This window comes from Notamacropus eugenii, chromosome 4 (assembly GCF_028372415.1).
Source record: "Notamacropus eugenii isolate mMacEug1 chromosome 4, mMacEug1.pri_v2, whole genome shotgun sequence".
Taxonomy (NCBI): Eukaryota; Metazoa; Chordata; class Mammalia; order Diprotodontia; family Macropodidae; genus Notamacropus; species Notamacropus eugenii.
Genome location: NC_092875.1, coordinates 43,702,992 through 43,728,333, shown reverse-complemented (window position 1 = coordinate 43,728,333; position 25,342 = coordinate 43,702,992). Strand labels below are relative to the sequence as shown.

At 41.2% G+C, this 25,342-nt stretch overlaps 1 protein-coding gene across 1 annotated transcript in view; it reads left to right on the top strand.

The window, feature by feature from the left end:
- The first annotated feature begins 2,691 nt into the window (after nucleotides 1–2,691).
- SLC15A4 (solute carrier family 15 member 4) overlaps nucleotides 2,692–25,342 on the top strand; it is a 37,076-nt gene continuing 14,425 nt past the window's right edge. The window contains exons 1-4 of the mRNA XM_072600719.1: nucleotides 2,692–3,306; nucleotides 18,165–18,460; nucleotides 24,154–24,322; nucleotides 24,934–25,011. Coding sequence (XP_072456820.1) covers nucleotides 2,707–3,306; nucleotides 18,165–18,460; nucleotides 24,154–24,322; nucleotides 24,934–25,011 — 1,143 coding nt within the window. The 5' untranslated portion in view covers nucleotides 2,692–2,706. The remainder of the gene's footprint in view (nucleotides 3,307–18,164; nucleotides 18,461–24,153; nucleotides 24,323–24,933; nucleotides 25,012–25,342) is intronic.

Sequence of the window (25,342 nt, the reverse complement as noted above, 5' to 3'; positions counted from 1 at the left end):
TGCTCACAGGCATATGGATTTCTTATTATGTGGTTCATTGCTGAAGAAACTTGGACATCCCTGGTATAGTGGAAAGCTTGCTAAACTGGAAGCCAACTGCTAGTGGGTTCAAAGTTTAGCTTCTGCTATTTGCTAGCTGTGGCCTGTTATTTTGGGTAAATCGCTTTGCCTTTATGGTTCTCCGTCCACCAATCTGCAGAATGGGGATGATCAGACATCTAGTGACCACCTCACAGAGCTGGCTACTTTAAAGATCTCTTAGGTAAATGAAATGCTGTGTAAAGTGTGAATGGAAGATATTCTTATTATTTACTCTAATGAAACACTGAGAAAATATAACAGGTAGAGCACTTGCCTTGGAGTTAGGGATAAGTGGGTTATCCTGCCTTCAACACCAACATGGGCAATAAACCTCAGGAAACCTCTCAGTGCCTTCTTGTGACTCTCTCAGACTAAAAGTTGTAGAAGAGTTGTTGATTTGAATCAGTGGAGGGAGTTTCCACACCAGGATCCCTTAATTCATGAAGTAAGAGATCTGAAGCAACCCCTACCTTTCCAATACACACACACACACACACACACACATACACACTCCCTGCAAACAACTACTATAGAAGGAAGACAGGATTTGTGTTGGAAGAGAAAGTATAGTTTGTCTGAGTAGGTCCTTTAAATGCTCAGCCCTCTCCTTCCTACCTTTTGTAAGTATTTATAGAACATTAATGTAGCACAACACTTTCTTGAACAGGAATCTTCTCAACAACCACTAAAACAAGTGGTCATTTAACCACCCTTTGGAAACCTCTCCCAAGGTTTCTCTGATAGTGACTTCTTTTTTAGCTCCAATATTCTCTGTTCTAAGGACCCTTCCAAGTCCAACACTCTTTACTCTAAGGTCCCTCTCAGCTTTAACATTTTCTCTTCTATTCTCCTTTCCACCTCTTACGCTGTATCTATCTAGTTCCTTGTGTTCGTCCTTCATTGCCAAAGAAGACAATGACACCAAAGAAAGGATGACATGGCTTGCACTTGACTTTGTTTTGAGTGAGGTAGGACTGCGCAGGTCACCAGCCTCACTTCTCCTCCTGGATCCAGTGACTAGATATTCATCAGGATGACTGGAGATGGCCCAGGATATAATGGGAGACCTTGGCCTTTTAGGCTAAGGCCTTTTTAAGTATTACCCATTCAGTGAATAGGCCTCTTTAAAAAATAGTCAGTAGTAATCTTGTTCCCATGGCGATTGCCATTAGAGTGTGAGTTCTTTCAGAGTTGGGATTGTTTTGTGGTCTTTCTTATCCCCAGTACTTAGTATGGTACTTAGCCCCTAGTACGTATATAATAAATACTTGGTGATATGAATTTCCTTGAAATTCTCTGTTCTAGGGCCCTCACTGGGTCTAATGTTCTTTAAGATCCCATCCAGCTCTCACATTCTCTGTTCTTCCTAGTTCTTAAATTCTGTTCTAAAGTCTCTCCCAGATCCTTGCATTTGCAATTGTTTTCTTTCCTTCACCTGTCTCTTCCCCTAAACTCTTCCATTTTCCTCAAATATTGGCAAGTGCCCTAGTTTTGGGACCTGGGTTTCGTTCCCAGCCTTGTCACTTTCCAGAGTGAAACTGTCATTCAGAATTCTAATAAATAAGCTGAATTCTAATAAAATAATAATAGCTACTAATATTTATGTGCCAGACACGGTCTCACTTTTACAATTGCTTTACAATTATCTCATATAGTCCTCACAATGACCTTGGGAGGTAGGTGGTATGATTATCTCCATTTTACAGCTTAGGATAGAAACTGAGGCAAACAGGTTAAGTGACCTGTCCATGTTGCCACACCTAGTAAGAGGCTAGGTGGGGGTGGATCTGAACTGAGGGCTTCCTGCCAGCCTCAGACACTTCCTCGGCTTAACTGTTTCTTCTTTCTGATTTGGTTTCCTTATCTGTAAAATAATACTCTGCACCTCAGAGTTTTTCCATAAATCAGATGGGATATTTGTAAAGTACTCTGCGAACCTTAAAGTGACCTGTAAATGCTAGCTCTTATTTGGCAGAGAGGGATGGATTTGCAATCAGGCAGACCAGACGGTTTTCTTGATTCATGGTTTGGGGGGCTTCTTGGCAAAGATACTGGAGTGGTTGGCCATTTCTTTCTCCGGCTCATTTTTACAGATGAGGAAACTGAGGCAAGCAGGGTGACGTGACTTGCCCAGGGTCACCCAGAGGCTGGATCTGAACTCAGGTCTCCCTCTCTCCACGCCTAGCTCTGCAGCCGCTGCACCCTCAAGGCTGCCCTTTATTCATTCTATTTCTCCAGTTAGAACAGAAGCTCCTCGAGGGGAAGGGGCCGCTTTTCGTCGGGTCTTCCTCCCTGGCACGTAGCCCAGCGTGGCAGAGCGAATGCAGAACCCAGGACCAGCTGGCGCTCTCTCCAGCCGCATCCCACGCCTCTGGGTTTGTGTTCATCACCACGTGCCTCCCGGGAGGAGGGAGGGAGGGGGCGGGGGGAGGAACCGGAACTGTCACCTTTGGCCTTGATCGAAGGCGGGCCGGGCCAATCGGGACGCTCGGGGGGCGGGGCGGGGCCGAGGAGTCAGCTGAGGAGAGGGCGGCCGGGCAGAGGCGGTGGCCCGCGGCGGAGACGAGCGGGGGGCGCCCGAGGGAGCGGGGGGCGGCGGTCGGCGGTGCGGGCCGGCCCCCGCGCATGGAGGGCCGCGGCGGCGAGGATGGGGCGGGCGAGCGCAGCCCGCTGCTGGGCGAGGGCGGGGGCGGCGGCCGGCCGGGGCGGCCCGGGGGCGCGGGCGCGGGGGCCTTCGCGGGGCGGCGCGCGGCCTGCGCGGCCGTGCTCGTGGCCGAGCTCCTGGAGCGCGCCGCCTTCTACGGCGTCACCTCCAACCTGGTGCTCTTCCTGAACGGCTCCCCGTACGGCTGGGAGGGCGCGCAGGCCAGCCAGGCGCTGCTGCTCTTCATGGGCATCACCTACCTGGTGTCGCCCTTCGGCGGCTGGCTGGCCGACGCCCTGCTGGGCAAGTGCCGCGCCATCCTGCTCAGCCTCGCCCTCTACCTGCTGGGCATGCTCAGCTTCCCGCTCGTGGCCGCGCCCGCCACCCGCGCCGGCCTCTGCGGGGACGTCCCGCTCGGCCCGCCGGACAACCGCTCGGGCCCCTTCCCCAATGGCAGCGACCCGGGCGGCGCGCCGGGGGGCGCCCGCTACTGCGCCCGGGCCGTCTACGCCGGGCTGGTGGTCGTCGGGCTCGGCGTGGGCACCGTCAAGGCCAACATCACGCCCTTCGGAGCCGATCAGGTAGGACTGCCGCCGGCCGGGCCGGACCTCGGTGCCCCGCTGGTCGTTGAGTCCGTCCGTCCTTAACACGTCTGCAGGAGCGTCACAGACTGGGAGCTGGAAGGGACCCCAGAGTTGGGGCACCGTAGGTGCGGAGCTGGAAGGGACCCCAGAATTGGGGCACCGTAGGGCACCGTAGGTGCGGAGCTGGAAGGGACCCCAGAATTGGGGCACCGTAGGGCACCGTAGGTGCGGAGCTGGAAGGGACCCCAGAATTGGGGCACCGTAGGGCACCGTAGGTGCGGAGCTGGAAGGGACCTCAGAGTTGGGGCACCATAGGGCACCGTAGGTGCAGAGTTGGGGCACCATAGGGCACCGTAGGTGCGGAGCTGGAAGGGACCTCAGATCTGGGGCACCGTAGGTGCGGAGCTGGAAGGGACCCCAGAGTTGGGGCACCGTAGGTGCGGAGCTGGAAGGGACCCCAGAGTTGGGGCACCGTAGGGCACCGTAGGTGCAGAGTTGGGGCACCATAGGGCACCGTAGGTGCGGAGCTGGAAGGGACCCCAGAGTTGGGGCACCGTAGGTGCAGAGTTGGGGCACCATAGGGCACCGTAGGTGCGGAGCTGGAAGGGACCCCAGAGTTGGGGCACCGTAGGGCACCATAGGTGCAGAGTTGGGGCACCATAGGGCACCGTAGGTGCGGAGCTGGAAGGGACCCCAGGGTTGGGGCACTGCGGGGCTGGAAGGGTCTGCGCCGCACCCCTTGTGTGGTCATCTAGAGGAGCAAACAGACCCCTGTAACTTCTAGGATCATAGACTGGAAGCTGGAAAGGACCTCGGTGGTCTACTGGCTGTAGCATCATGCAGATCATCTGGTCAGTCCATCTTTTCAGCAGACAGACTCATGGCATCACAGACTGGGAGCTGAGTTACAGATTGAGACTGGAAGGAACCTCAGCTCATCTGCTTAATAGCATCATAAATTTGGAGCTGGAAGAGACTTTAGTGGTCATCTGGGGACCTAGTTGTGGCATGACTGGAAGGCGTTTCAGTGATTATTTAGAGTAGCTGATGGGTCCAAAGAAGTTCATAGGGCCAACAGTTTAGGATTGAAAGGGGCCTCAGAGCTCATCTAGTTATAGCACAAATTTAAAGCTGGTCTAGAGGGATTTCATTGGTCATTTCGTCCAGTCTCATAGGACTAACAGTTTAGGACTGGAAGGGGCCTCAGAGCTCATCTAGTTATAGCATATTTTTATTTATTTTATTTTTTAAAAATTATTTTGTTTTCAGTTTTCTACTGAATCATTTCCATGTATCTTAGATTTTTTTTCCCCTCTCTCCCCACTCCCTCCTCTAGATCGCATGTAATCTTATGTAGGTTCTACACATGCATCTTATTAAATACATTTTCACCTTTGTCATGTTGCATAGAAGAATTAAAATGAATAGGAGAAACCATAAAACAAAACATAACACAAGAGAAAATGGTCTGCTTCATTCTTATAGCATATATTTAGAGCTGGTCTAAAGGGATTTCATTGGTCATTTAATCCTTTCCATTTCTTCCATCCAGTCTTTCCATTTCTGGAGGAGGAAACAGGCCCCACAGAATAATGGAACTGGAGCTACAAGGGATCTATGGTTCAAAGTAAATTAGCAACAGACATAGAGCTCCTTAGATTTTGAACACTGCATTACATACATTATCTCTTACTTGACTTTCATAGGAACCATCAGAGATAAGTGCTATTATTATCCCCATTTTACAGATAATGAAACTAAGGCTTAGAGAGGTTCAGTGATGGTAAATGGCACAGTGACTAGAGTGTCAGAATTGAAATCAGGAAGCCCCGAGTTCAAAACTTGTGTCAGAAACTAGATGTTTTGACTCTTGGTAAGTCACTCAAACCTCTGAACCTCGGGTTCCTCACCTGAAAAGGGGGATAATAGCACCTAAATCAAAGGGTTATTATTATAAGGATCAAGCGAGATAGTATTTGTAAAGAACTTTGCTAGCTGTTATTAAGTGGCTCATTCGGTGAGGGAATGTTAGTCAATTGGTATACAGGTATTAAGTACTTCCCACTGCTAGGCACAGTGCTAAGTGCTAGAGGCAGAGAAAGGTACAAACAGGCATCCTCCTTCCCTGGGAGAATCTTCACACTAAGTGAGGCCAGTGCTGTAGTTGCTAGGACAGTCTGTTTTTAGTTTTAACATCATTTTGTAGATGAGGGAACATGCTTGAGAGGTGAAATAAGTTGCTGGAGTTTTCCAGAGGTAGTTTATGTTGAGATAAGATTTGATCTCAGATGCTAGAGGGATTTCCCAGCCCTGCCTTCTCCCATCATAACCCAGAGAAGTGAGGTCTTTGTGGTCAGTCTGAGTGTTCTGCAGTTTTCTCTGGCTGTCGCTGTAATAATACTAATATAATAATCCTAGTTTAACATTAGTATAGTATATTATGGTTTACAAAGCATTATTGGTCTCCCTTTTACAGATTAGTCACCTAAGGCTCAGAGAGGACTGATAACAGTAACTCACATTTGTGTAACCCTTCACTTTAAGGTATACAAAGTTCTTTTCCTTACATCAGCATAGATAGTAGTATAACTATTGGTATTCTGATATAGCAGAATCATGTCACAGTTTGGCATCAGAATCTGGGTTTAAATCCTGTTAAGTGGGTAAATTTCAGCATTGAATTTCAGCATTGGATGAAACCTCAGTAGGTATCCAGTACATTCCATGCTTAAAAAAGGATCTCTGCTACAATATGCACACACTGTGGTCTCTCTCCTGCTCCACAATGGTCTTCCTGCCTGAGCTTGAAGATCTTCAGTGACAGTACCCCTTGTTTCCTGAAGCAGCCTATATGCTTTTAGATAGTTCTAAGTGTTAAGAAAAATTTTTCTAACATCAAGCCTATTGATAGTTTTACCATGTAGTAACTCTTACCCACTGTTTTCCCTTTTAAGTAGGTTGTTAATACAAATGTTTGGTCTTTTCATAATGATGAATTGTTAGAATTTTGCAGTAGACTGATACACGTGTAGAAGTTGTTTTTCAGTAGTAACAGTGAAGCCGCATGTTGCAACAAAAAGTGCTTTTGGTCTAATTAATATGCAACAAATCCTTTCAAAGCTCTAGTTGCATTATGTTAGTAGTGTGCGCCAACCTCCCAACTATTAAAAAAGATAGTTTCCTTCTGCACTGATCTTTTATAATTAAGTTCTTGTGGTAGTAAATTAATTGCTAGTTTAAACAAAGTACAAATGTGTAAGTATTATAGGTTGTGCTTTTACCCTATATGTATATTTTTTAGTCAGACACCTCATTTCTGGGGTGTGGCCTCTGTTTTCTCCAGAATGGTTTGGGTCAAAGGGAAGCAATTTTTAAAAATGAACTTTTATAACCATTGCTAGAATAGGTGAATCTTCGTGATTGTTTGCATATTTTTGTACTGGAACTAAGTAAAAGATTCTAGAAACCTTTAAACTCATGTAAAGATAACTACACAAATATTATGTGCAATTAAAAAAAATTCTAAATGTTTTTTTCATCTGAGATCAGAGATTTTTACTTCATTCATTTAGCAAATCTTTATTGAGCACCTACTATGCCCAGATTTCTGGAATGAGCATTGGTTGGTTCAGAGATAAGTAATAATGATTGAATGTTACATGGAAACATACACATATTTATTTATCTTCAGGATTTGCAAAGCACTTTCCCCACAACCTTTTCCCTCAAAAGGGTTTACAGGCTATGATGAGGTGAGGTGGAGGTGGAAAAATCCATCCTGTTGCTGAATCCTTTTGATTTAGCTTTCATAATATGTCTTGGGTACGTACTATCTTCATTCCTGTGATACTGAAACCATCCTGGTGCAGGCTCTCATTACCTCATACTATTTTAATGCCCTGTGGATTGGTCTCCTTGTTTCAGATCTCTCCCTACTCCAGTCCATCTTCTACTTAGCAAATTAATCTTTGCAAAACTCAGGTCTGAGCATGTTACCTCTCTCTCTTCTCTCTCCCACTCATTTATTAAATGCCAGTGGCTCCCCCTCACCTCTGAGATCATATATAAAATCCTCTGTTTGTCATTCAAAGCCCTTCACACCCAGCCCTCTTACCTCCCCCCCACGTACTGTGTAATCCAGTGATACTGACCTCCTGTCTGTTCCTTTGCACAAGACACTCTGTCTCCCTGTTCTGGACATTTTCACTGGCTATTCCCTGTACCTGGAATAATCTTCCTCTTCAACTGTATCTCCTAACTTCCTTGGGACTTCAAGTCCCAGACAAAAAGCCCATCTGCAAGAAGTCTTTTCTGATTCCCATTTAATGCTTATATCTTCCCTCTGTTGAGCATCTCCAGTTTATCCTGTATAAATCTTGTTTGCATGTAGTTATTTTTCATGTTGCCTCCTCTATTAGAGTGTGAGCTCATTGAGAGTAGGGACTGTTTTTTGCCCTTCTTTGTAGTCCTAGCACTTAGCACAGTGCCTGGCACACAGTAGGCACTTAATATATGCTAACTGACTGAATACAACACATAAATAGCTCATACAAAGCAAAATGTAAAGAGGAGGTACAGATAAAAGTACTTTGAGAAATTTGTGGAGATAGAGGTCACATATAGCTATGGGAATCAAGGAAGGCTTCATGGAGAAAGTTGTACCAGAGTTGAGTTTTGAAGGAAGGTAAGAGATTTCACCACAAGAAGGTAGTAGTGGTGACGGAAGAAACAACTTTGACTTGGGAGATACTACAGTCAGAGGCAGATAGGTGAGAAAGCATGCAGTGTGTCCAGAGATAGGGGAAGGAGTTCAGCCAGATAAGACTTCTGACACAGAATGGTAGAAGCAGGCCCTGCTGTACAGGAGCTCACAGGCTAACGGGGAGGCTGGCAAGGTTGGAGCCAGTTAGTATAGGTCCTTGTATTTCTGGAATTTTCATTTCATTTGGAAAGTGACGGAGCCAGAGAAGGCTTAGAAGTAGAGTAGTGAGTGTGTGTCTGATCAAGGTTATCAATGAAGGAAAATACAAACTTTTTAAAACTTGCTAAGTGCCATGGATACAAAGAAAGACAACACTCCTGCTCTCAAGGAATTTACGTTCTGATGGGAGAGATAACATATTATTAACTAGGCATACATGAGATGTAGCCAGGTGGCACAGAGTGCAGAGCACTGGGTCCAGAGTCTGGAAGACCTAAGTTTAGTCTAGCCTCAGACACTTACTAGCTATGTGACCCTGGGCAAGAGTCACTTGAGCTGTGCCTGCCTCCGCCTGTCTCATCTATAAAATGGGAATCGTAATAGTATCTGCCTTCCAGGGTTGTTGTGAGGATATAATGAGGTAATATTGGTAAAGTGCTTTGAAAACTTTATATAAATATCTATATATGTATGTATGGATTTATATATATATATACGTATATATATATATATAAATCCATACATACATATATAGATATAGATATATATATATACACATACACTCCAACTTTTAATGTAGAAAAGATGGAAAAATAACATCAGTGTTGAAGATGAATGTGAGGGGTGGTGGATGCATGGAGTCGGGGAGCAATTAGGAGGGTATTGACAGTACTCTAGTTGAGAAAATATGCTAGGTAACTGGATGAAAATAATAGTCTCCGACCTTAAAGATTCTAGACTCTAGTGGGGAGAAAGGCAAGTAGAGGAATAATGAGATTATAATAATAATTCCCCTTCATGTGCTCTAAGGTTTGTTGAGAGCTTTCCTCACAGTCACCCTAGAAGGTGGGAAGTGCAGATATTAGGGTCCCCTTTTTACAGTTGAAGAAATAGATTCTGAGAGAATAGGTGAGTTACCCATAGTCAATGCCACAGCAAATAGGGAACTGTGGCTGAATTGGAATCTAGGTTTGATTGCAAGGCCAGCTCAGTTGGCTAAGTGCAAAGAAGTGGTACAGCTTTATGGTCATGAGCATTAAAGGCACCCAGAGCTCTCCCAGAGTTCCCTAGGAGAATTTGTTATTGTCAAGTTCTCATTGGTCCCTCATATCATTCCCACCTTTGAGCTCACCCCAACATCTTTTAGACTCTTATTCTAAACAAGTCCAATTCAACAAAACAATTTTAAGCCTCTGCCACATATTTTTACTAAATGCTTACTAAACAAATATGAAACAAGGCAGCACTCCTGTCCTCTTAGAACTGAAAATCTTGTAGTGTATGTGGGGGGGGTGGGGTAGGGTGGGAGTGGTCCTGGTGGTGATGATGATAAGGACATACATACAAATAAATTTAGTGTAAGTTAGTACATGATACTTGACCAGAATCCAAACTCTGGCATTAATGATTCTGGGAAAGACAGTTGGGATAATTAGGTAGGGAGAGTTAAAGAGAACAGGTTTTCAACCCAAGGGATTGGGAGATTATTGGTATTATTAGCAGAAATGAGGAAGTTAGGAAGAGGGGGGGAAGATGGTGAGTTCATTTGGGGTATGTTGTTTTTGGAGATCCTACCAGAATTGGAATTGTAGTAGTAGTTAGAGATCAAATGTCTCAACTCAGGGGAGAGATTAGGACTGGAGATAAAAATTTGTCGGTCCTTATGATCTTTGAAACAGGGAGTAGAGGAAATAACCAAGGAAAATAATGTACAAGATAGGATATCAGTTGCTTTTTCTTTGGTCATCCTGCCCTTTATAATTTAACAAATCCAATCCAATCCAACAAAGATTTATTAAGTGACCACAATGTGCTAGCCATTGTGCTAAGTGCTTGGAATACAATTAATAAAAAAACAGTTTCTGCCTGCCAGGAGAGAAAGGAGTGAACAGATTCAAGAAACGGTGAAGGTAGAACATAAGTTAGACTTAGTAGCTCATCATGGAGACAGAATTAAGAATCAGATCGTTTCAGAGTTTCTTCCCTGAGTGATTTGGAGATTATTGTGTTATTAAGAGAAGTAGAGAAGTTAAAAGTGACAAGTTTTTAGATGAAGAGGGTGATGATGTTTGTTTTAGGCATCTATTGAAAAAAAACTGAAGAAAAGGAAGAGTTATTGGAGATAGGAAATGGATTTAAGACCCAGTTTTGCCCCTTAACTAGCCAATACATTCTTTCCCTGGGTGTTAGTAGTTTCCTCCTCTGTAGAGTTGGCATAACATGTATACTACCTTCTTAATAGGATTATTGTGTAGTGCATTTTGTGAATTCTGAAGTATTATATGAATGTTAGTACCTACCATATGGAACTGTGGTGAAGAAATTACTCTGTCAACTGCAGAGTGTTGTGGCAATGTGAACTGCTATAATTAGCAGGGTATTTTTTGTAGGGGGTTGGGTCTGGACCTGTGATTTCTTTGGTGTGTGGGGACTCCCCCTGAGGAAATACCTTCTTCAGTTGCAGATAAGCAACTGTTGTGCAACTTACTGTCTCAGAGAAATATTTGGGGACATTGAGGGTCTTGTTTATAACACATAATATGAGTCATAGAGGGATGATATCTATCTCAGCACTTTTACGTGATGTTGATTTCTCCAGCTAGTTTTTCAGTTCCATTTGGTTTTGAGGTTCTGAATATTTATTAATCTGTCAAAATATTGTTCTTCATAATGCGATGATGCAGTATTACTGTGCTATAAAAAAAAAATAGGAAGAACACAAAGAAACATGGGGAGATATAAATGAATTGATGCAGAATGAAGTAAGAACCAGAGATGTCTCTTTCCTCAAAAAAGAAAAACTGACATCTTATGTATATATCCACTGTAGCCATGAAACTTGCAAGTTTTTAGATAAATAGAGCTGATAATGTTAGGGATAATCGAATGTGAACTTACGCAAGGCACTGATCTTCAGTTTCTTGAACAAATAAACTGTTGGAATTGGACTCTATAAAATTGAAGGGATTGGGCTTAGATAGATGTCCTCTGAGGTCTCTTCCAGCCCTAAATCAGTGATTCCCAAAACAACAAAACAATTGAAACTGAATACTGTGTAATTGTATTGAAAAAGTCAGTACTGATGAACACATAAGAACATACCTCCCTCTCTTATTTGTGGAGGTATAGGATTGTAGGTATGGGATACTGCACATACAATCAGATTTGATTAGTGCATTGGTTGGTTTTAATGAATTGCTTTTTTTGTTTGTTATAAGGGATGGTTCTTGGTGGGAGAGGGAGGAGGGATATATTGGAAAATGAAGGCAATGTAAAAACAAAAGAAATCAATAAACATTTTTTGTAAATTTCAAATTTTTGTGGATTGGCATTTTGCCCAGGTGATTGTGGGTAGATATTCACTAATTGCTAAATTTTTGCAGCCTTCAGTGATATGTTGGCATTTACTTCAAAGTCTTCATTGGTCTATAAGCTTAATCTTGTGTCACTGTCATGAGCCCTTCAAATTTCTGTAAACAAGACTACCTGACTCAGCCATTTGTTCCTTGTAGACTTATTTTTGGTTTAGTTTGTGTAGAGTCGATAGCCTTTTGGTTCTGTTCATGGATCTTAGCTGCTAAACTATTATCTGTTAAATTTAAAAGCTTCATTGGTTGCTGTCAAGTGATATCTGTTCAGAAATTATTTCTTTAAATTTTGAATTTGGCTTTACTATGCAGTTTGAGAATGTCAGTCCTGTTCTGTTTGATGAGTAGTATTAATATAAATGTTGTTGCTTTGGAGTGGTGGCCCTTCACTTTGTTAATATGGTATGAGTTTTTGTTTTAATACTATCTAAATCCACTGTCACCCATTTTGCTCTTCTAAAAGTGTTATTAATATTGGTATTTCAAAGGTATTAATTGTGCTAAGTGGGTTTTTCCCCTTGAGGTCTGACTCAAAAATGTCAGTAAGTCTTGAAACTTCTGAGCTTAAAGCCTCTAGGTTAAGGGTGTAAGAAAAACATTACTTAGGCCAGCCAGGTGGTACATTGTTTAGAGCACCTGCTCTGGGGTCAGAAGGACCTATGTTCAAATCCAGCCTCAGACATTTACTAGTTGTGTGATCCTGTGCAAGTCACTTAACACTGATTGCCTCCAATAAAGAAAAAAAATACATTTTTCCTGACCTGGTGAGCCCATGTTGTTGATAAAGGCACATCACAGTATATGTTCGTTCAGTTTTTCTTTAAATGTTCTAAGATGTTCCAGAACTATATCGAAGAAACTACCAGGTCACATGACAAAAGAAGAGAAACAAAAAACCCCTAAGAACATTAAAAGAAAATCTGCCCACCGTGCAAGCAGAATATACCGAACTGGAAGACAGGACTCACAGAGACAATCTGAGAATCATAGGTTTCCCAGAATACGACAGGACCAAAAACTTTAACACCATAATGAGAGAAATAATAGAAGAGAACTGTCCTGTACTTCTGAAAACAGAAAATGAAATTCCAATGGAACAAAATCACAGATCATCTCTAGAAAACAAAACAAAACAAAAAGACCAAACCCAAACCTTTAAACTCTTAAGACATATGCAGTAGTGGTTAAACTTAACAGTTTAATCCAGAAACACAAAGTTCTGCAAGCCATCAGGAGCAAGACCTTCAGATACAAAGGAAAGGATATTCAAATAACTCAAGACTATTTAGTACCTACTAGGAAAAGAAGGAAATGAAATAATGTTTTCTGAAGATCACTGAAGCTCAGAATACAGCCCTGGGTGACCTAGCCTGCAAATCTGAGCTTAACTGTACAGGACAAAAACGTGGACATTTGCTAATGAAGAATTTGAAACATTTTAGAAAGAAAACCAGAACTGAGAAGATTATTTGCTTCTTGAGTACCAAAAACAAAAGAAATTCAGGAGGAATGAAAAATTAAGATGGCAGTGGCAACAGAGTGACAAGAGCGAGACCAGTAAGAGACTTCTTTTTAAATGTACACATGGAGACAAGGGTGAAAGTGGAAATCTGGTAGAGGTAACAATCAACAGGCAAGCACATTATGGACAGAACCTGGCAACAGCATGCCTACGGATGAATGCTTTTATGGGACTACATTACATCATAGGAGAGTACATGAAAGGGGGGGTGGGGGTAGGGAAGAGAGGTCTAGGGAGGAGTGAGAGCTAACAGTGAGGCGAAGGTGACTTGTGTGGTCTGAGAAAGACATGGAGAGTTAGTGAAGAGAAGGGAGGAAAGATTGAAAAAGGGAGGAAAGGAAAAAGACCTTACTTTGTAGGTGAGAGAAATGCTACTGTGGGTGAATGGAGATGAGGACTTTACACACTGGATGTGGCCTGGGAAATTTGGTCCCTGAAAAGTCTGCTTGTCCTAGGAGAGTGGGAATTGGAGCCCTGGGGGGCAAACCAGCACCTGGACTGTAGTGAGAGAGCATAAATACAGGAAGGAGATTTCTAGGCAAATGTTAAAAAAAAAAAAATGAAAGGATATAGTTCAGTGGATGTGGAGTGGGGTAGAGACAGGGAGGTGCCTTACCTTGGGGCAGCATCCTCCCAGATACCTACTCTAAATAAGCAATGTTCTGAGAGTGAGGCACAGTGGAAAAGAAGCATCCATAGGATAAACCCTACTAGGCAGAGGCAGGAAGCACCTAGAGAGCTGAGCCTACAGTGGAGACGTTGGAAACTTTGATTGCCTGAAGAATACAGAAAAAAGACTAGATAAGGGTCGTGAATCAGAGAATAAGGGTCGGAGTAAACAGAAAGAGAAGATGGAAAATGAAGAGAGTGAAAGAAATCCTTTTTGGAAAGGGACACAAAAAATGAAGTAAGAAACAAACAAATTAATAGGATGAGCTGAAGGGAAAGAGAGGATGGGGGACTACCTGACTGAGAGGAAAAAAAGAGGGGGAAGAAATATGTAACTAGATAAAATCAGGAGAGAGAAACAAAAGTATATGAACAACTGCAAGACCTCACCTTTTGTAGCATATCGATTAAGCACATTTATAATCCAGTCAACTGCCATTGATTTATTTCCTCATTTTATACTCTCAATGCTGAATACAAAGTGCTTTGATCAGAGCTCACATAGCTCAAGGGGAGACTCAGAAGGTATCTTTCCTTCTGAAATTGTCTATCTTGTAGGTGCTTGTAACTTCCATAAAGTGTCTCTGTCAGACTTCAACCTCAGTGCAGAGTGAAAATTGTTTCTAAAGGTTGTTTTCTTCTGTGGTTATTGGTGCCATGACTTCTGGTAGAAAGGCAGCCTCTTCTTGGACTACTGTTCTTCAGAAGATGAGAGATCTTTTGATGAACTGGTTTTGGAGGAGAGCTGTCTATCAAACTGGTTCCTTGTTTAGGTTCATGGCATCCAATCATTTGAACCGAACCTGTCAGATACATTGCAGGTAATTGATATCTGTGTGCTTGTCTGTAGCTGCCCTCTGCTGTGCATTGTGAGTTGCATGCTTATTATGCAGTAATTTTTTCCTATAAATTTAGAAGCCATCAACCAGGACTGGGACTAATGCCAATTTTGGCTGCTTCAGACTCCCTATGAACCTCTAGATGTGACAATTGGTTAAGTTCAGAAAGCCAAAGAAATTGACTGAACCACATAACCCAGTGACAAGAATGCCTTAACTTTCTCTTTGCTCTTAGTATTGAATAAATATCTGGCCTAGAAATGTACCTGGTTAGTGACTAGGAATCTAGCCACTCCTGTCTCCTTCAGGAATCCCACAAGTCTAAACATCATCTCTCCAGGGATCTTGACTGACAGAGAAGGGGAAAGACTCCTTACATTGTTTGTTTGTGGATTGTTTAAAATTCTTGGGCTTGTTCAGTGTTTTGTAGGGATATGATTGTATCTGTATGAAAGTGAGGAATGGAAAACCTTAGAAGTGCCCTTGGGATATAGACTAGTTGTGAGTTTAGGTTGTCTAGACCTAGTTGCTAGAGGTGTTATTGAGATTAATGTGATAATGACATGGAGCCAGTTATCTGAGGAAAGTTAATCTTTCAGTGTGTTGGGTTTGACTTTTGCCTTTTTTATCTACGAGTGAGCCCTGTCTGATCATGAGGAAACAAACACAGTGGCCGTTTTATGGAAAAAGAACAGATCCTTAGGTTCCCTAGGAATGGAGAGTCTAGCTAAAAGATAAATGTTGTCTTTGGGAATGGGCAATGGAGAATCATAGGCTAGGGATATCTCTGCCCTGGAAATAGAAACACTACTCTTTTATGTATGCATCTACTTTAGAAATGAGACTTGCAATTTTTTGGTTAAATGGTTTTAATATACTAAGGATAGTTCAGTTAAACAATTTCCCAAAGAAACATCCTTTGACCTAGATAAGATGGCACACTTAAAAGTATCCTTTGAGATAAGGCCAAAATTAGAATGCTTAAGAAAGTCCAGAAGAGATAAAGTTCCTCTCCTCTCCCTTCTAAGGAAGAGAGAAAACTTAGACCAGGTATGGATCTCAGAAAAGTTAGCAAAGTATTGTGTTTTGTGTCACAAAAATAATAGAATTTGAGAGTTGGAGGGGATCTCAGTGACCTCTGGTCCAACACATCGATGAAAGGAATATTCTTTATAACACACTCAGCAAGTGATCATCCATCCTCTTGGTTGTGACAGAGTACATGTTGATAAAGGTGTTCATTTTTGTCTTTTTCATATAACGTCTTTATACATTGAGAATCCTGGAAAGGATAACAACCCCTAATAAATTTGGAGTCCATTTTAAAAAGAAATGGGAGTTTTCAGTAATGAAACTCCTTCAAATTTGACCACTTTTTTGAATGTTTGTGATCAGGTCACTTAGTTGTGAGTGACATAAAAACAAAACAAAACAAAAAACCCAAATTCTACTTTGATGATCCTAGACCTTGTTCTTCTGTCCATTGATGGATCTTGCAAAAGTGACATTATCAGGCCCTTCCATGCAGGGAAAGTCATTAAAAAACCACCAGATGCCTTTGCTTGCTTGTCTCAAGTTGGCTGTGCTTACTTGAGTCTATTCTAATCTCAGACAAATCTGCTGATATCTATACTGAATCGTCTCCCTTTGGCATTTCCCATGGTTATGAGCCACCTGTAAGAATTCTTTTGCTGACTCTGCAAACAAAGTTGTGACCTTTTCATCCTATCAGGTCAAACAGTTTAAAAAAAGATTTACCAGGCAATTAGGGTTAAGTGACTTGCTCGGGGTGACACAGCTAGTGTTGAGAGTCTAAGGTGGGATTTGAACTCAGGTCTTCTTCTCTATCCAGTGCACTACCTAGCTGCTCCTCAAACAGTTTTTACTTTCCCCTATTTTCTCCAAAGTCCTCTGTCCAGTCTAGGTGACTGATTTTCTATGACATCTGTTCTTGATTCTGAAGAGATCCTGGAGGCTGACAAAATGCTTTTTCTTCTAATCACCTTTGGCTCCCTCTCAGCTGCTGTTGTCTGGCTTTTCATGCTATGAAACCCCCAAATGGCTGTTTGAAATTCCAACCTAGATTTGCCCTTGTCCTCTTTAGAATCATTTGAGACATCAACATTGATTTTGCCATCTGTATCGATATTGAGTAGAACTTTTGGAGTTAGCCTTAAGCAAAAGCTTATAATGATTTCACATTCTTAAGCTTTTTCTTCAGACATAATTCCTCAGTTTCCACTTCTGCTTCCTTTAATATGGGTTTAGAAATTAAATTATTTCTGAAAATTTCCTTCACTGATTTGCTACATGATGCTGTATAACTCGGAGCAAATGATATAGTTGGCAAAAAGTTGTGAGGTACCTGTGGGTGTTGCTGGTGTAGACATATTTCCAATTTTGTTATCAAGTAATCCTGGTACATAATTCAGGTGCTCGTAATGTTAGTATATTTTAGATACATTTGTAGTTTACCTGCTTTAGTGGTCAGTATTGCCTGTACCCAGGTAATTCCAGTGGATGGGATATTGGTATTTAAAATTTGTTTCTCTGTATCTGGCCTTTTTGGATCCAGCACTCATTCCGCTTTCCTCAATGTTGAGTTTTAGGATGAAGCTTCCAAGTAGGGACAGATTGCAAGGCTGTGCTACTTTGACTATTTCTTGGATTCTTAGGAGTATCACACTGACCAAGGTACTAACTCAATTGAGTACCTCCAGACCCTAGTTTGCCAGCATTTCAGAGTTTCCAACTACCATAATGGCTTTAGGGATCCTTCCATTCCCACATCCATGCTGTGTCTCCCCATGACTATTAGCAGTTTTCCTTCTTTGCCATTACTGCCCTCTTCTGGCAAGAATGTTGGGTTAGGCTTTGAAGGTTTCTTTGTTATTATTGCCACCACCGCCATTACTACTACTACTACTGCTGCTGCTGCTGCTGCTGCTGCTACTGCTACTACCACCACCACCATTACTACTACTACTACTACTACTACTGCTGCTGCTGCTGCTACTACTACCACTACTACTACTACCACCACCACCACCATTACTCTTCTTCCTCCTCCGTTTTCATAGAGGAAGAAATCAAGGTCTAGTCTAGAGAAGTGTCAAGTGATTTGGTCAGGGGTTTCATCAGTTGGAGCTTCAGTTTATATGCTGAGGACACACGTCACAGTAGTAGTTTTTGGTGTAGCATTGAGCTCTGTAAGGTCTACCTAAATTAAAAGTTGAGGGAATTTCTGGACTCTCAGGATCATAAGTCTTGAACAGGAAGGGATCTCAGAAGCCAGGCCATTTTGTCTAGCCTCTTCCTTTCACTAGGATGAGAAAATGGGGGCACAGGGAAGGGAAATGACTTACCCACGATCACACAAGGGAGTAACTTTAGAGATGAGCTTTGAATGTGGTTATCTTGAATTTCTTACATAATTCAGTCTGACATAAAAAGTCATTATAGGAGCTTTCTAATCTATTAGAAACCATATTACTATTGCATATTGCTAATGTTCTTTTTCTCTGTCCTTGTTTTAGGTTAAAGATCGAGGTCCAGAAGCTACTAGAAGATTTTTTAATTGGTTTTATTGGAGCATTAATTTGGGAGCAATTCTTTCATTGGGAGGCATTGCATATATTCAGCAGAATGTGAGCTTTGTGGTTGGATACATCATCCCAACAGTTTGCATTGGAGTTGCATTCATGGTATTCCTCTGTGGTCAGAGTTTTTTTATCACCAAACCTCCTGATGGCAGTGCTTTTACTGATATGTTCAGGATTTTGGCATATTCCTGCTGTTCACGGAAACGATTGAGGGAACGTAGGAGCAGTAGGTATGTAATGACAAATCAGTATAGGCTTTATGCTTAGCATTTTCAAAGTTCAGTATTGGTGTGAAGTGTAAGGGCTGTCATGGGGCTGATATTTAAGTTGTAAACCATTAATGTAGGACTTTTCTTCTCTTCCCTTGAATTTTGGATTCAGGTACTTTTAGCAGTAAATTTGGGAGGAAATGAAGCACGCTGAATTACATTTACTTTTTCAGGGCACTGGTTAAATCAGCTTACCTTAGGAGGTCCTTTCCTTCTTTCTTAGTGCTAAGCTCTACCCTTTTTTGACTGTCTTATCTTAGGTCCAGTTTGGGACATAGAAGCATCTATGGCTGGTGAGGTTTTAGTGAATGTCTGTGATAATCCCCTGGGTGACCTGGTCCTAAACTATTGATGTCATTGGAATGAACAGGTAGAATACCAGAATTAATCCTAGTTTGAAATTTGAGTGGGAATTTCCTGTCTGTTTGGATTTAGTTTGTTGGCTAAACATTCCTTTACTCATTTATACCAGTTCTACAAAGACTAAAGCCATCAAGTAGCATGGCAAAAAGCCCGCGTGTGGAGTGCATCGTTGTCTCTGCACAGATGAGCAGCTTTCAAAAGTAGAATGGGTTCTGTTTATAAGGAGCCAGATCAATCACTTGTTAGTAACTGGTGGTATAAATACACAGCCCAGTTTAGAACATAGGAGCTTTGTAAATTCAAGTAGAATTATGTAATTTGAAACATGCATCATCTAAAGCCAAAAACCTAAGTCACCATTCAAAGAGGAAAGCAGAAAGGCAAACAAAATAATAAAACACAACAATCCATGAGAATTAACATATGGTATGTGTATAAATTTAATTGGAAACAGTTTAAACTGACTAGGCAGCTCTTTTGACTTAAGTAGGGGAAAACAGAAGGGAGAGCATTGTGTACCCATGCTCTGATCAGACTTCTGAGACAAGTAAAGCCAGAAAGAAGATAGATCCAGGAACAACACAGCAACTCTTCCTTAGCAGAAGGAGTGGGATATTCCTGGTATTTAGTGCTGAGAGGGACTTTAGGGATCACCAAGGCCAGTCACTCTTTGTGACAGAGGAGGAAATAGGTCCAGAGAGATAAAGTTACTTGTGTACAGTTGTCTGGATGGCTCTGGAGACAAGAAGGGGCCTACTAGAGTTAGTCATTCAAAAGAGATATTTTTAGTCTGGGTTACCTAGAATTTATATGAATAATGCAAGATATGTTTTGAATCATTTGTAGAATAACTTGGTCATATTTCTAGCCTGTTTTCCATATTTTTAGTGTAGCTACTCAGCATATTGTATTTAAATTTGAACTGGGTTTTGTTTACTATTATAAATAGTAAGTAATCTTAGCTTGGTGGTACATTGGATCAGTAGCTACACTTGGCATCTGAATTCACATTTAACCTCACAGAAGCTAGCTCTGTGCCCTTGAGCAAGTCACTTAACTTCTGTTTGCTCACCTGTAAAATGGGGATAATGATAGCATCTATCTCCCAGGATGGCTGTGAGGATCAAATAAGATAATATTTGCAAAGCATTTAACATGGTATCTGACAGTAGTAGGCACTTAGTAAATTCCTTCCTTCCTCACTTCTCTCCCTCTTTCTTTTCTTTCCCCTTCCCTGTCTACCTGTTGTGCTTCAGTGGCAGCATGTATAATTATAAGATCATTTGGGAAGGTATGAGTAAAGGTGACAACCAGCTGGAAGTTGACTTTATCTCTTTTAAGCCAATAGAAGAGCCGATTCAATAAGGAACTTCCAGTTAAATGGGTGACTTAGAGCTAGAAAATCTAATGCATGTTTAGTAGCTGAAGAGTTTATTTACTATGAGGCTGAATGTCATTCGCTGAAAAAATAACTAGTGCTAGGGGCTGGGGGGATGGGAAGGGAAACATTTGAAGACATGATGGTTTCCACAGCATGATTTGTGCCCCAACTTTGCCATGGTGACGATCGACAGAAGTTGCTGAGGGAAGCTGTGTAGTGATCTGGACCCTCCAGTCAGTTGTGTTAGCTTACAGAAAGCACCATTTGATCTTTCCTTGTTGTTTTTGATGTAAGCATCATAGTAATTATAGTATTTCACCTAAGAATGGCACACTTCTACACACAATGTCAGTTTCAAAATTAGCCATTTACATAGTATATGTGATAGGGAATAAGGATCTTAGTTTATTTATTATGGTCCTTCCTTACCACAAGTGAAGAAAAGGAATTGTTATGAAAATATTTGTACCTGAATGACAAGTGGCAGCAACCCCATTACATATGTCTATTGAATTCTCTCCATTGCTAGGATTTATTTTATAGGTAAATAAATTTACATGGGCAGAGGGGAGGGGCAGTTTAAACCTGGAACTATTCTATCAGTTCTTGATGTGTGGAGAAAGTGCTATAACTGAAGATTTACTGTTTATTTTATATTGTATTCGTAGCCGAAAGTAAAGTTCTGGTGAAAGTATGCAATGAAATATTTATATGTTCATCTGTGCGTGTGTGTGAGAGAGAGAGAGAGAAAGAGAGAGAGAGAGAGAAGCTTATGGCTTAGTGGATAGAGTTGGCCTCAGGAAGACCTGGATTAAAGTCTTAACTCGGAGTCTTACCATTACATGTCACTTACCTGCTCAGTAATGCTAAGAATGTAAGTTATGGAACACTTGCCTCTCTGCAAATTGGGAGAGGTAGTTTCCTCACAGGGAGTTCCCTATACCAATGAAATCACAGCCCAGAACAAACATAAATAAATAAGCAGGGAAATAAATAGATAAATAATTCACTGGGTAGTGCAGACTAGATTGCAGTAGAAAGATGTATCTGTGAGCCAAATCCAAGGGGTTTCATTACCAGGGGGATCTTAGTATAAGGTAGTTTCTTCACTAAGGCACTATCCCCTTTCTCCTTTCCCTTTTCATGAAGATTGAAATTGGCTTCAGTGTTTTTTATACATTTATAAGTGTATGTATATTGGAAGGTGCGAATAGATTTGAAATAAAAAAAATTGGCTTGTACTTCAAATGCATACACACATACATATGTGTGTGTATATATATATATACACTATACAAAAAATAACTATAAGGTTATTTCTAGGTTATGTGATATTTCTAGTAAGTATGATGTATATATGTTGAAATATAATTACCCATATATAGTATGATGCTTACCAAATGTATTTGTTGTCTGTTGATTGTTTTGATAGTAAAGTAGCCTGTGGACTTGTCTTCATAACTATGAATAGTGAATAACTAATGTTAACAAGTCCCCTATTACAAGCTCAAAGGTGTCATATGTATTGGATCAAGGAGTCAAAATGTTAGCAGAACCAGTTCAGTTCAATTAACAAATGTTCACTAAGTGCCTACCATATGATGTTGAGCAAAACACAATAAAGAAATAAAGGACAAAAGCAAAAAGTGCTTTCAAAGGGTGTGGTGTGTTTTGATAATATTTTTCCCCATTTATTTTAGTCCAAAGTAACAGGCAGGAGGCTTAACTGCATGCAGAACTGTGGCTTTCCTTGCCCAGGCAAAGGGCCTCTTTCTGCCTATGTAGGAGAGCTTTTGGAAGAATCTGGAGGGAGCAGCTTCTCAGGGAGGAGAATTCTTATTTTTTTAATCTCATAAAACCAAAGAAATAATAGAAACCCACTCACTAAACTGTGAGAGAAAGAAAAAAATTAAAATAGCTTTTTGCTCTCCTTTGGTTCTCTTTATCCACCCCGCCCTTGCCCCTTCCTTCCCCATCTGTCCTTCCCCCCACATGTTTTATCTCTTACTTTTAATTTAAAAAATATTTACAGTGTAATTCCCCTTAAGGTGCTGTTTTCACTTTAGCATTATTTCATATGTGGTATCTTTCCATTGTTAGATATATTTCTCTGATTGGTCATTTGCAATGCTGCTAGCTACTGCCTTTAGTTATGTTAATACATATCACCATTAGTGCAGTCATTTCCTCATTTGAATATTTATTTTTTACCTCCTATAATCAGCAAACATTGAGGAAGTAAAAGAATAGTCAGTCAACAAGCATTTATTATACACTGTAGCAGGGACTGCTAGGTGATGGATATAGAGAAAAGGGAAACATTTTCGGTTTTCAAGAAGTTTATATTCTCTAGAGGGAGAAAATAGGTACATAAAAGTATATACGTTGTGTGTGTATGTGTGTACATATATATATGTATATAAAATATATACACACACACTTACATACATACACTTACACACACACATAAACACCTACACACACATACACATAGAAAGACAGTAGTTGTTTTGAGGGAGTGTCCTGAAGAGCCAGGATGATCAGGAACAACTTCCTGTAAAAGATGCTTGGGGATCTTCATCTAAGTCCAGCACTACTATGGGAAGCCCCTGGAAGTTGAGGGTTGCTTCATTGCCTGAGGAACGGGGAATGGACCCAGGTCAAAGCTTCTGTGCTGATCTTGTTCAAGTGAGTGTTTTGGCCACACTTCCGTCCTGGGTGAGATAGGGAGACCTGGTCTCAAAGAAAAAGAACAAATAAAGAAGATAATAGTCAAGCTGAGTTTTGAAGAAACATGAGATTCTAAGAAGAAAGGGTAAAATTAGTACATTGAAGATAGGAGGGACACTTGGTGCGAAGGTGTGGGGGTAGGAGGTATAATATTATATTTGTGGAATAACAGGAAGACCAGTTTGACATCATGTGTGTGGAAGAGAGTGATGTGTGATAAGATGGGAAAGGTAGATTGGGGCCGGGGTGTGAAGGGACTTAAGTGTCAAATAGAGGAGTTTGCAGTTAATTCTATAGATAACAATGAATCACTAGAGTTTGTTGAACAAGGTGAGTAACACAGTCAGACCTGGGCCGTAAGATGCTCCTTTGTCACCTGTGTTGAGGCTGGATTGCAGTGCAGAAAGACCTGACACAGAAGACCAGTTAGGGCTCTTGCATTTAATTTAGGGAAGCAGGGAAAGGGCCGTGAATCAGGGTGGTCACCATGTGTATAGAGAGAGGGGGGAAGATTCAAGAGATTTTGCTGATGTAGAAGTGACAACATTGGTTTTATGGGGGGAAATAGATTGAGGAATCAAGGGTGACTCCCAGTTTGTGAATCTTATATTACTGGAAGGCTGATGGTGCCCTTGGTAGAAAATAGGCCAGTTATCAAAACATGGAGTGGGGGAGAGAACGAGAAAAGGACTCGAATTGGGTAGACAGATCTGAGAATCATCGGCATAGAGATTGTAATTGAAGCTGTGGGAACTGATGAGGTCGCTAAATGAGCAGAGAGAGAAAGAAAAAGAAAGGGAAAAATAATAATAAAATATTAATATCATAATAACTGGCGTTAACAAAGTGCTTTACAGTTTGCAAAGTGCTTTATAAGTATTATCTCATTTTAATTTTCACAACAACCCTGTGAGTTAGGTGCTATTATTATCCCCATTTTACAGGTGAAGATACTGTGGCAGACAGAGGCAAAAGTCACTTGCCTCGGATCACAAAGCTAGTAACTAGGTAAATGGGGCTGCTAATTCTTAGTGGGCACAGTGTAGTAAATATGCATGTGGAATCTATAAATGTATATAGTAAAATACAATCAAGAATATTCCATTCTCCAGACTTTTTTTCTACATTCATTTGGCTACAGATCAATATTAAACTAATTCCTGTATTTTATTTCCCAAAGAGAAACCATTGGAGTGTTTCAGCAGTCTCATAAACAAAGTCTATTTGATTCATGTAAAATGTCCCATGGAGGGCCATTTACAGAAGATAAAGTGGAAGATGTAAAAGCCCTAGTCAAGATTATCCCGGTTTTCTTGGCTTTGATACCTTACTGGACAGTATATTTTCAAGTGAGTGGAAATAAGTAGAATAATTTGCTTCAGTTCCCTATGATGGCCACCCTAGTCCTTTCCCTTGTCTGTAAAATATTATTTTGGATACAGTGTAGGTCAGTAGACCGTAATTAACAAAGGAAACAAAAAACTTAAGTCAACCTGTTGGAATGGCTTTCCTTGGGACGCTTACCCAGACTTAATCTGTAATGCCAGGGGACAGTTATAACGTAGGCCAGGAGTTATCTTGTTGGCTTTTGCAAGAGGTATTAAAGAGCTTTGTAGCAGCCAATTGTAAAAACCCTAAAATTCACCTCTTTTGCTCATATACCAGTATGGCCCTCATAACTTTCCTAGCTAAGTCTGTCCCTTTCATCTGTGAATAGTAACACTTAGTACTTTTAAAAAACACTTTTCTTCTTCATATCTGGTTCATAGCCTGATTAACTTATTCCTCCTCCTTTTCATTCCCTGACTGTTTTCTTTGTCACAGTTCAGTGTTGAATCTCTGTAATTGCTTAGACTGACCCCCCCTCCCTCTCTGTAGGGTATCAGGGTAGATATATATCTGCAGAGGAGTCATGGCTGTAGCTTTACCCATTCTTTTGTCATATTTCTCTTATATCTAGATGCAGACAACATATGTTTTGCAGAGTCTTCATTTGAGAATCCCAGAAATTTCAAGTATCACAACTACTCCACATACGGTAAATAAAATAAAATAACTATTTCAATTATGAAAATAGGCTTATAATGTGGAAAAAAAATTCCTCCTTATTTTAACTCTTTTCATTCTGTATCAACCCCCTAAAAATAGTTGTGGGATAAACAGTATTAAGGATAAGTAAAGGGGTTCTAGTTGCAATGAAACAGTTGCTCAGGTAGTGTGGAGTTTTGCTCTCTTTCTACAGAGAACAGGATAAAGTGTAGATTCCGGTAGTGGGTAGTTGTGTGGTTGTTGGCGGTAAATTTGCAGTGGAGAGCTAAGTTAGGCATGCCAGAGCATTGGAGTAGGCTTCGCTAGACAGTACTTGGAGT